Here is a 12,933-nt window from a genome sequence, read left to right as displayed (position 1 = left end):
AACAAATCATCCTACTAATATATGACACCTAGGAAAAGCAACCAAATCAGTGATACCATATATTCATGCACAAATCAAGGGCAGATCTGGGAGCAAAATAATGGATTATGCTATGACTCTTTGATAAATCAAGGGTAAAACATAGGGACATGTAACAAACAAATATTTTCTCCTTTTTAAAAAATGCATAGGGGGAACATACAATACTTAGGAAAAGCTAGAGGAGATGAACAGTTTATTTGAAAATTACTAGGTGTGTAAATTGCATTGCTGATCTTAAAATATCTACATCTATAAAAAATAAAGATGGAAAAAGGAATACAAATGTGGAAAAAGAATGAGAATTCAGCCTGAAAAAAAGAAAGAAAAGAACAAGGGAATCAACCTGCCTCTGTCAGGTACCCAGAACAAAGGTAGTGACAAGAGGCAGCAGCAACATGGAGGGACCTGCTGAATATGCCTGTCATTTTGGGTACTTGAGCGGGAGCAGAGTGATTTTTAATAAGAACTTACTGTCTTCTCTCTGCAAACCTCACAAACTGCCAAGCCTCGCAAAGCTTATCCAATAAGCCCGTATTAAAAATGGCCACTGACACTATGCTCCCCTTAAAGTGCTCAAAATGGCAGGGAGCACAGAGCATTTCCAGCACTGCTCTGTGGATAATTCAACTTATACATAAGTACACATGGTAACAGCTCAGTATAGGCCTTCATGGCTGCTGTCCAAGGTAAATGTTTTCTCTATCCACTATGATGGCCAATCTCAAGAAGGAATGTTCAATCAATCCTAGCTTGATGGCAACCTTCATTTCTTCAAATGTATCACCACTACAACTTTTTTCATAGCAACAATACCCCTCCCCCAAAGAAAAAGTCATTATGCTTAATTTTCTCAGCCACATCAATTCTTTCTTTTTTAAACAGCATCCAGAATCTAACATGGATCTGCAGAAAGAATAGGTCATGTCCTGTTTTTCTCCAGGATCAAAAAGAAAAGCAACTTCTTCATCCCATCTCCCTTAACCCATAATATCAAAGATCATTTATTTTTGTCCTCAGGCAACACAATTTTATAAAGTACTGTAGTCTTATAATAATAAAAAGGTCTTACCATCTCCACTGACCCATCTTTTGGATAATATAGCAATTCATAACGTCGGAAAAGTGAAGCATTTGAATCATACCATTCTGCAACGAAAGCAAATCTTTCATCCTGGCTCTGGGGGAAGAAAAAGGAAAAGAAATGTAGAAATTTCTGTAGCAATCTCCTAGACAAGTCATTTTGCTGCATAGAAGTGAAATATTGATGCACCAGCAAATATACCCAAGCATTGTACATAGCAACAAAGTATTTATCCCTTTAGTTAGACAACTCATTCAAGAAGATTTCTCCAAAGGAAACATTCTAACATCTTAAAACTTGACTTTTAAATAGATAGTATTAGTAATCCATGTAATTTTCAGAATAATATGCCTGACTCTGCTCCAAATACGATTAAAAATTGAAGTTTGTTATTGAACTTCCAGGGGCGGGAAGTGTTAGCAGACAAAAGGAATAGGAGTATATTTTATATTTATAGATTGATTTGTCTCCAATTGTTTAAAAATCCCCCCGAAAAAACAGGACAAGGCAATTAAACAATTGCTGTTTTTCAAATGAAAATAACAGCCATTAAAGTTTCATAGCTGATCCCTTGTTGTCCTATGAAGACAAGCAACAAAAACTTTTGGGCACACCATGTTTCTGGCATCTATCTCATAATGTTTTGCCCCTACATCCCAGGCAAACTGGGGTTTAGCTTACAAGTGCATTTTGGAGAATATACTCGAAAGCTTTCAATATCTGGAAAAAATTTAAAAAGGCAAAGTATTTGTACAGCTAGTGTGGCATTGTAAATAATCCCACAAAAGTTACTGGCTTTCCCAAAAGAGTTAGCCAAGCTCAGAGGTAGTAGCCTATCATTCCATAGTAATTATGGATGAAGAATAGATTCATAGTATTAACGCTGATGGAAAACAGATGGACCATTGCCTCCTCTATCTGTATGTTAGCAGTGTTTCTGCACAAACCATGATGGAAGAGACTTTTCTGCATGGCTAGCACATAACATACATAACATAGCTCAGAACATACGGATCTGTGGACAGAGGTGATCAATACTTCTGAGTTGTCATGGATAGATCACTTTCTGATCAGGGCCAGTATCACAGCTACAACCTACCCCTGCAGGGGTTGAGGACCTATTAAAATGGTCCGCCCTCAAAGGCTAATGGATCCTCTGAGATTCCAAGACACCTTATATTGGACATAACCAATATATGGGCCCGGGCTGTGGCGCAGGAGGAGCGCAAGCCAGCTGTAATTAACTGCAATGAATCACTCTGACCAGGAGATCATGAGTTCGAGGCCCGCTTGAAGCCTATGTTTGTTTGTCTTTGTTCTATGTTAAAAGGCATTGAATGTTTGCCTATATGTGTAATGTGATCCGCCCTGAGTCCCCTTTGGGGTGAGAAGGGCAGAATATAAATGCTATAAATAAATAAATAAATAAATAAATAAATAAATAAATAGCCTATTGGAAAATAACTGCACCCAGTCTCTGGGCACATATCCTTTTGGCAAATGTGAATTTCCATGAACATGTGGAAATCATCTTTAGAAAACCACTAGTCAAGAAAAGCATGGCCTTGTTAGAAGTCAACTCTTTGGACAAGTGATATTAACGACCATTCATGTAATGGCACACAAGTAACTCAGCTGTTAAACTGAAAAACCATGTCTTTAAATTGCCAAGTATAAAGACATGCCACTACAAAAATAATATTTGGTTAGCAGAGGATGGTTGTTTCTTAGAAGTTGCTGTTGCCCAAAAGATATACACTCCCTTTAAAATATGTACTCAGAATTTTTTTTTTTAAAAAAACGTTTTCTTTGAAAAATAACACATCTTGTTCACTCATAAACATCTTGTATTAATTCACCACACAGACACATTTCTTATTGAAGTTCAGTTATAGAGAAGATGTAGATTTCCCTCTGTGTTGAATACACAGGGTATCATTCTTGGATGACATGTGCTTCCATGACCCATTTCAAATCGGCTTGAGAGCAGGATACGGATTTCAGACTGCGATGATTGCCTTAATGCAGGCATGGACAAACTTCAACCCTCTAGGTGTTTTGGATTTCAACAACTCCCACAATTCCTAACAGCCGGTAGGTGTCCAAAGAACGGCAACTAAAATGATCAAAAGTCTGGAGGCCATGCCCTGTGAGGAGCATCTTAAAGAACTGGGTATGTTTAGTTTGCAGAAGGGAATGTTGAGAGGAGACATAATAGCCATGTATAAATATGTGAAAGGGTGTCATAAGGAAGAGAGAGCAAGTTTGTTTTCTGCTGCCCTTGAAACTAGGACTTGGAGCAATAGGTTCCAATTACAGGCAAGAAGACTCCACCTGAACATTAGGAAGAATTTCCCAACCCTACAAGCTGTTCAACGGTGGAAGTCTCTGCCTTGGACTGTGGTGGATGTTTTCCTTTGAAACTTTTAAACAGAGGCTGGATGGCCATCTGTCAGGGATACTTTGATTGTGCTTTTCTGCATGGCAGGGAGTTGGACTAGATGGCCTTGTGGTATCTTCCAACACTATGATTCTATGATTCCAAACTCTTTTTGTTTTGGTTGCCACTAGTTCCATCTTGTTTTACTGAAATGGCATCCTATAATTTTTATGTCACCCTGAGAGCTATATATGTTCCTGAAGCAGAATTTCCCACCCCACTGCCCACAAGGTCTACCACATTCTGTCTTCTTTTTCACACAGTCGTTTCAGACTCTTCATGACCTCATGGACCAGTCCACACCAGAGCTCCCTGTCGGCGGTTGCCACCCTCAGCTCCTTCAAGGTCAAGCCACCATATTTTGTGCAAGTCCTAAAGAGTTATCTACGCAATGAAGCATTTCCTATAAAATCATTGTATTGAAAGTGCAAAATGTCTGGATTTCTTGATCTCAGTTTTTATTTCTGAGTTGAGAAAAGGCATGGTTCCTTGAAACAAAATCAATTTTAACCTCAGTGAATGGAAGGGGGAAGGCCAATGTACTCACATAGCCTTTGTGGTCAATTAAGATAAGCAAATAGTAAAGTTATTCACTAGCTATATTGTTTATTTTTGTACAGGCCATAGCTCATTTTACTGGAATATGGTTGCTCTAATACAAAATACACATAATGAGCATAATCCTTGAGGCTTTTGGATAAACAAGAAACAGCCAAGTCAGTATCTGTGGTGGTTACTTAGCAACTAGCAATATTGGAGATCACATTCTCAGAAGGGCAGCAAGGCCTTGCATATGCTAATTCTTTTAAATGCACTGCTGTTGTGTGTTTGTTGATGTCACTTCCAACTTATGGTGACCCTGACACAAGTCTTAATAACCAGTGTGGTATGGTGCTTTTACAAATCTAGAGACCAGGCTTTGATTCTCTGCTTGGCCATGGAAACCTTGGGCCAGTCACACACTCTTGACCTCAGAAAATGCTGTATCACTTGGTTCCTCATATTCCATAACATCTAGTTCTTCCACTGCCTACGACCACTATTTTGGATCAATTGTATTTTCCAGATTGTTGTGAAGGGTAACTGAGGAAAAGATAGGCAGTGGAAGAACTAAATGTTATGGAATGCGAGGAACCATATTCTTTGACACTTAGTTCATCCACTATCTTGCAGCAACACTGAGAGGAGTACTAGGAATGCCACCTACTTTTCCACACTATTTATTCTGTGTCCAAGGCTGAGTTCCATGTTCCCCTGACAATGGGGGCACAGCAGGTGGCGTTATTAGGAAACCTTTCTCCAACCCTCTGAATTGCTCTCTCAGCGATGGTAACTTTTGACTTATAGTGACCCAATGAAAGAGAGACAGGCACACCCCAAGACCCCTGGTTATCAACAGCCCTGCTCAGGTACTGCAAACTCAGTACAGGCAGTCCTCAAGTTACGAACAAGATCAGTTCTGTAGGTTTGATCTTAAGTTCCGAAGTCGGAACAGTAACATTTTAAAGTGTAACTCCAGCCAACCATATATATAGCTTTGAATGGCATAGAGAAGGGTTAATTTATTTATTTATTACAATACTTATATCCCGCTCTTCTCACCCATAGGGAACTCAGGGCGGCTTACAATAAAACACAATATAAAAAATATTACAGACAATTCAATCAATTAAAATTAAATACATTAAACATTGATAAAAGTATACATATAAATACACAACTGGCGCATTTCGAGTCTGATAACTGGTCTGTCATTGAATTCTAGGGTGGTAATAATTGATGCTGCTGTTATTGATCGAAAGCCTGGTCCCACAACCAGGTCTTAACTTTCCTACGGAAAGATAGAAGGGAGGGAGCCTGCCTGATTTCACTTGGGAGGGCGTTCCATAGGTGGGGAGCCACTATTGAAAAAGCCCTGTCTCTCGTCCCCACCAGCCGCACCTGTGAGGCTGGCGGGACTGCCAGCAGGTCCTCGCCCAAAGATCTTACATTTCGAGGTGGGTCGTAGTGGGAGACACGTTCGGACAAGTAAGTTGGGCCGGAACTGTTTAGAGCTTTGTAGGCTAATGCCAGCACCTTGAATCGTGCTCGGTAGCTAATCGGCAGCCAGTGGAGCTAGTGTAACAGCGGATTAGTACGATCCCTGTACACCGCTCCGGTTATCAACCTGGCTGCCTCCCGTTAGACTAATTGGAGCTTCCGAACAGTATTCAAAGGCAGCCCCACGTAGAACGCGTTGCAGTAGTCTAATCGGAATGTAACAAGAGCGTGGACCACTGTGGCCAAGTCCGGCTTCTCAAGGTACGGGCGCAGCTGGTACACAAGTTTTAACTGTGCGAAGGCTCCCCTAGCAACCGCCAAGACCTGGGGCTCCAGGCTCAACGATGAGTCTAGGATCACCCCCAGATTGCAAACTTGTGTCTTCAGGGGGAGTGCGACCCCGTCCAGCACAGGCTGTAACCCTATACCCTGTTCAGCCTTACGACTGACCAGGAGGACCTCTGTCTTGTCTGGATTCAATTTCAATTTGTTGGCCCTCATCTAGACCGACACAGCGGCCAAGCACCGGTTCAGTACCTGGACAGCCTCCTTAGTGACAGGTGGGAAGGAGTGACAGAGCTGGACATCATCTGCATAGAGATGACACCGCACCCCGAAACTCCTGATGATCTCTCCCAGCGGCTTCATGTAAATATTAAACAACAAGGGGGACAGTACAGAACCCTGCAGAACCCCACAAGTCAATGGTTGTGGGGCGAGCAGGTGTCCCCCAGTGACACCATCTGGGACCGCCACTGCAAAACAGTACCTCAAAGACCCATCCCCGCAAGGCATCCCAGAAGGATACCATGGTCAACGGTATCGAAGGCCACTGTGCAGTCCAGCAGAACCAGCAGGGACACACTCCCCCTGTCCAGTTCCTGGTGAAGATCATCGACTAAGGTGACCAAGGCTGTCTCAGTACCATGCCCCGGCCTAAAGACAGACTATGCCGGATCCAGAAAATCAGTGTCAACCCAGTATCCCTGGAGCTGTGAGGCAACCACACGTTCCAAGACCTTGCTCAAATAGGGGAGATTGGAGATAGGCCAAAAGTTTCCGAATTGAGTGAGGTCCAGTGATGGCTTCTTCAACAGCGGCTTGATCACAGCCATTTCTAGGCTCACTGGAAACTTGCCCTCCCGAAGGAAGGCATTCACCACCACCTTCACCCACTTGGCCAAACCCCCTCTGGCTTCTCTCACCAGTCAGGATGGGCAGGGGTACAGGATGCATGTCGTCGGTCTCGCTTCTCCAAGAATCTTGTCCACATCCTCGAGCTCAACCAATTGAAATGAATCCATCAAAACTGGACAAGCAGGTGCTCTCGTTACATCCTCAGAGACTGCCATTAATATGGCATCAAAGTCGGAGCGGATCAGAGCGACTTTATCCACAAAGAACTGAGCAAATGCTTCACAGCGGGCTGCCGAGCTATCAGGGATCCCACCTTGAGCGGTGTGAGCTAACAAACCTCTGATAACTTGCAACAGCACCGCCGGACGGTTCTTTGCGGGTGCAATGTTGGTCGCAAGGTAAACTCTCCTTGCGGCTTTGATTGCTGCAGCATATGTCCTGAGATAGGAACATAGCCTGAGATAGGAACATAGTGTTCAGTCTGACTCGTTATATTCTGAACACCTGTCAGAACCCTGGCAGCAGGGCACCAATAACCTTACACAGAGGCCAGTCTCTATCTAATATCTTTATTAAAGAAATATATAAAATCAATAAAAACAAGTGAAGAATATAGTTCAGAAGCAGACCTTTCAAATGAGGTCAAATATAGTCCAAAAATGTATTGTCCAATAAATGATATTAGAGTTCAAAGTTTTAATCCACTTGACCGAAACACACACTTTGCCAAGCAATAGTATGGGGAAATAGCAGAGTCCTAGAGTCCAATGAAGCTTGACAACAAGGCTGGAAATAAACTTGATTCTTGACTAGATCCGTGACTGGAGACAAGGCAAAACATGAAGCATGAAGCAGGGTTCGTGGTAAAACCGCGAGGCAGGGCAAGGCTTGAAGCTTGATCCGGGAAGCAAGGAACTGGGATTACGAAGTCCACACACGATCTCTCTCCTGAAGCTAATCAATTGACTCCGCAAAGAATCCCTCGCGCCAAACACCTATATTGGGTCTCGTTTTCCCGCCAACAGAACTCTTTCCCTAGAGAACGAGAAGCGAAACCCAACTCTGTCCAGATGTGTGACTCCTTAGAATTTCCCAAGGGAAGCAGGCCTAATCAGCTTGATTTTTGGCAGCGATGCGTAAACTCCTCCGTTGGGCTTCTCTGACTCCCCTTTCTCTAGAATAAGATTCCTTTCTGGGAAACGGAGGGGAGTTCTGCCCAAGGCCTGTTTGGCTGAATTCTTGAGGGCAAACATCAATATCCTGCAGGTGAATGGACTCCGGCTCTCGCTGAACCGGCGAAAACCCCATGTTTTCCTCTTCGTCTGCCACAATAGTACTAGGAACAGGATTACAAGGCCCATGAGGCATCACACCACAGCACGCAATCTAGTTCCCTCTTCTTTTGCTTCATCACTGCCAGCTCCTCAGTAAACCAAGGAGCTGGTTTAGCTCGGTTACCCGAGAGGGGAAGTTCCAGAGCGATCGTGTCTATTGCCCTAGTCATCTCTCCATTCCAGAGAGAGACCAGAACATCAACAGGATCACCTGCCGAGGAGGCTGGAAACTCCACAAGAGCCGTCAGGAACCCTTCTGGATTCATAAGTCTCCTGGAGTGGACCATTTTAATAGGTCCACCACCCCTGCAGAGATTCGGGGGTGCAGTAAGTCTAAACCTGATCAGGTGATGGTCGGTCCATGGCAACAGAGCGATGGTAAGCTCCTCCACACCACCACCTTCCTCTCATCCCTGACAGAAGACCAAGTCCAGCGTGTGTCCCGCACTGTGGGTAGGGCCTGTTACTAATTGGGACAGCCCCATGGTTGCCATGGAGGCCATGAAGTCCTGAGCCACACCTGAAAGGTTGGTCTCGGCATGGACATTGAAGTCCCCCAGCACTATGTGCCACTGAGACTCCAACGCCAGGCCCGAGATCACCTCAGTTAGCTCAGGCAGGGAGACTGTAGTGCAGCGGGGTGGTCAGCACACTAGCAGAATCCCTAATCTGTCCCGGTCTCCCACCCTCAGGTGAACACATTCAAACATGGTCGACTGAAGGACGGGGCACTTGGTCAGGGAGGTGGAATCCTTATAGACCACCGCGACCCTGCCTCCCCGTCCTCCAGGTCTCGGCTGGTGCAGTACGGAGTAACCTGGCAGGCAGAGCTGGGTGAGATTAACTCCTCCCATCTCGTCCAGCCAGGTCTCCATTATACATGCCAGGTCTGCAAGTTCATCCAAGATGAGATCTTGGATGAAAGAAGTCTTACCATTCACAGACCTGGCATTGAACAGCACCACCTTTAACCTGGAGGGACCGCCATTCTGGCTACACAGATTAACTGTGTCAAGAGACTGTTTTGGAACTATTAATGTCCTTCCAGAGACCCTAGGCCTAATTAAATGATTTGGTCTCCCTTTCCCGTATCTCCCCCTCCCAGACACCACCTCAATAGGGGCTCCCCAAGCATCGGAATGCCCCCCTCCCCTATCACGCTGTTCTCTCTCTTCCTCTTCGCCTGGTCCGAACGATGTTATTTCATTTGTTAGTCTCCTATTATCAATTGGCATCCTTTCACACCCATTCCCTCCCCACACCCTGCAAACCCCGTAATCCTCCAGCCTCCCTCCAACAATACAAAGTTCTAGTGCAGTGGTAAAGTGCAGAGGGTGATGAGCAGCATGGGGTATCAGGTTTAAGCTAACTAAAGTGCAAGGCAGGCGGAGGAGATTAACACTCCTGTGGTGTTTGTTTTGCTGCCTGTGCCCCTGTTCAGAAGATTTCACCTCACTTTCTGTCCTTGTGATAACTGGATTTTGAAAAAATTATGCTTGTTGTGGAAACTAGGATTGGTGATAAAGGTTTAGTGGAGATACCTTTTTCCCATGATAACTCTTCTAGGAGTGAATTTACTTTCTTAGCTATAGATTTCTCTCACTTCCTGTTGTCTCACCCCGGTTCTTAACTATGAGTCATTTGTAAGTTGGATGTTTGTAACTTGGTGACTGCCTATACTGTGTCTTTCTCGACTGAGGCTATCCATCTGTACTGTTGTCCTCTTTTTTCTACAGCCTTCCACTTACTCCAACTCTCTTCTATTTTTCCTGTAAATCATGTTACTACATGATGCATTCAAAATATATTGGCTTCAGTTTAATTACTATGACTTCTAGTAAAACTTCAGGCTTGACTTGCTCTAGAACAGCGTTTCTCAACCAGGGGGTCGGGACCACTTGGGGGGTCGCAAGGGGGGTGTTCAAGATGTCACCAAAGACCATCAGAAAATACATATTTCTGATGGTCTTTGGAACTTCTTTGGCAGAGAAGACTAAAGATCTCTCTGCCAAATTTGGTCCAGATCCATTGTTGTTTGGGTTCATAGTGCTCTTCGGATGTAGGTGAACTACATCTCCCCTAAAACACTGTCAATTTCTCCCAAATCCCTCCAGTATTTTCTGTTGGTCATGGGGACTCTTTGTGGGAAGTTTGGCCCAATTCTATCATTGGTGGGGTTCAGGGGGCTCTTTGATTTAGGTGAACTATAAATTCCAGCAACTACAACTCCCAAATATCAAGGTCTGTTTTCCCCAAATTCCACCAGTGTTCGTATTGAGTATTTGTGCCAAGTTTGGTCCAGATCCGTCATTGTTTGAGTCCACAGTGCTCTCTGGATGCAGGTGAACTGCATCAACTCCAAAACTCAAAGTTCAAAGCCCACCAAACCCAAACAGTATTTTCTGTTGGTCATGAGAGTTCTCTGTGCCAAGTTTGGTTCCATTCCATCGCTGGTGGAGTTCAGAATGCTCTTTGATTGTAGGTGAACTATAAATCCCATCAACTACAACTCCTAAATGACAAAATCAATCCCCCACTCACCCACCCTACCAGTATTCAAATTTGGGTGTATTGGGTATTTATGCCAAATTTGGTCCAGTGAAAGAAAACACATCCTGCATATCATATATTTACATTACGATTCATAACAGTAGTAAAATGAATTATAAAGTAGCAACAAAAATAATTTTATGGTTAGGGGTCACCACAACATGAGGAACTGTATTAAGGGGTCGTAGCATTAAGAAGGTTGAGAACCACTGCCCTAGAAGATGTCTATTTGTAAAAGGGGACTTTCTAATTTCAGTCTGGGGATATCTGATCAATGGTTTGTGATTTGTCCACCTGAGCCTAAGAGAAAAGTCTTTTGGTTTCATTGTTTTAATGTTCCCAAATTGTTTTGACTTTGGCTCATTTTTAAAGCTACTTTATTTGTTTACAAGAAAACCAGGATATCATTTTAAAATAGAACAAATAAGTCCACACCATTGACACATAAACACATAAAGGAGAATGAAGTGCCATCTCAGAAATACATCATAGTGAATTTAAAAAAAAGATTTTGATTCTTCTTTAGCCAAACAGTAATCAAAAAGTGGATCATCTATCTATACAAAACACTATACAGAACACTGTCAGTAGTTCATTTCTTATTAGGTCAGAATGTATCTTTGTTGTTTTAATTGATAAGAAGTCAAATTTAATTTATGGCGACCCTATCAACAGCCCTATTCAGGTCTTGAAGATTGTGGTTTCTTTGACTGATTCTATATGGCCTTACTGTAAAGATGTCATGATCATTGTGTTTTATTCATGATTGCTATGTTTAGGTTGACTGTTTAAGGTTATATATTTCAGCTATTCTTATACAGAAGCTGGGAGCCTCTAAGGCATGGCCAGGAAAAGGGGCGTGGCTTCACCTTGCTGGTGGAAGCCTTAGAATTCAAAATTTAGCAGTTGGAATTGGGCAGTTGGAGTTTGTCGGTTGAGCAGAGCAGTTGGTTCTGTTCAGTGAGAAAGGAGTGTGATCGAAAAAAGAGATTGTGGGAGGAAGTTGAGCAGCTAGAGAGTTTTAGCGGAGAAGGGCTAAAATTAAAGTTGCTGAGCCTTTAGTAGAGATAACTAAAGAGCTGAGGCTGCATCCCTAAGTCAAGGAAGACTAGGGTTAACCAGTTAAACTCCCCAATCCAAGTTTGATCGGGTACAGGTCAACTAAGTTCAAGAAGGACAGTATTCCTAACTGAAAGAAACAAGTAATATAAAGTTGATACCATACTAAGCTCAGTGAAACTATTGAGAAGTCTTGCAACACTTACTGTACAGAAGTAACATCGTTCAACTTAAGATATAACATTCTTGCAACCATCAAGCTTTGTGCTATAAATAAACAAGTTACTGTTTCTTCAAATGTTGCTTATTATTTGAGCAAAGCATCTTTCAAAGGTGGTGGCAGCGACAACATTGAAAAGTAGGATACATAGAGGTAGAAGTTGAATCCTTCGCAATTTGGTGGCAGAGGTGGGATCCAAAAAGATTCCATCCCTGTCATCACATCAAGTCTTCACACTTACTAATGATTATGGTCTTTTCTAGCAAATAATGTCTTCTTGTGATATGGTCAAAGTATAGCAGTCTCAATTTAGTCATTTTGACTTCTCAGTAGAATTTGCACTTGATTTGTTCTAGGACATTTATTTGCCTCATAGTCCACAGTATCCATAGTTCTGCTCTCCAACAGTGCATTTCTCATTTAATCTAAGGAGTTCTCCAAAATGTGTTTGATGAATCTCCATAGGTTGGGAATTCTCTAATAAAACAGTGCTACCCCGGACTGTCTATTTCTGGTATAGATCACCCTTACTGCAAATTGTAGCAATATCTGAAACACCATCTCACCTGCAAATTTCAACTCAAAGGAGAAAAGCTATTACATATAGGAAAAGGTGCTCTCTTAAATATTCACTGCTTTTTGTATACCTTGCTTTTCTAAATAAAGATTTAGTCAAAGAGAGTATACTGAAAAAGATGCATAAAAATACTCAGCTAAGCCCTACATGAATCCTTCCACATGAAATTAACAAGGGGAGTAAGAAAGAACACTTTTCATTACATAAATAAGAACAGCTAATAATATAACATTTATACAAACTACCACAGAAAGAAATAAAACAAAGAAAGAAAATATGGTGCAAATTCAAATCACATTAATAAATGCCAAAGCACCGCATGGAATCAAGCTTTCAAAGTGCTACACACTAATCAACATTCAGAACTAAAGGATGGAAAAACTGCATTAGCGCTCTTCTACACCCCTTCATTTGTTAAACAAATGGAAATACTAATGAAAGACAGAAAGAAAA

General features: G+C 42.5%; 2 protein-coding genes across 2 annotated transcripts in view; one reads left to right on the top strand and one right to left on the bottom strand.

Annotated features, from left to right (window-relative positions):
• blzf1 (basic leucine zipper nuclear factor 1) overlaps positions 1-12,933 on the top strand; it is a 47,357-nt gene that overhangs the window by 10,085 nt on the left and 24,339 nt on the right. The gene's annotated exons all lie outside the window — the stretch shown is intronic.
• The window catches only part of nme7 (NME/NM23 family member 7), a 116,092-nt gene that overhangs the window by 91,806 nt on the left and 11,353 nt on the right, over positions 1-12,933 (bottom strand). The window contains exon 2 of the mRNA XM_062974785.1: positions 1,112-1,219. Within this exon, the coding sequence (XP_062830855.1) occupies positions 1,112-1,219 (108 nt within the window). The remainder of the gene's footprint in view (positions 1-1,111; positions 1,220-12,933) is intronic.

The sequence above is a fragment of the Anolis carolinensis genome, chromosome 3, assembly GCF_035594765.1.
Source record: "Anolis carolinensis isolate JA03-04 chromosome 3, rAnoCar3.1.pri, whole genome shotgun sequence".
Taxonomy (NCBI): Eukaryota; Metazoa; Chordata; class Lepidosauria; order Squamata; family Dactyloidae; genus Anolis; species Anolis carolinensis.
The sequence above is the reverse complement of the archived record's forward strand: the minus strand, read 5'-3'. Positions and strand labels throughout refer to the sequence as shown.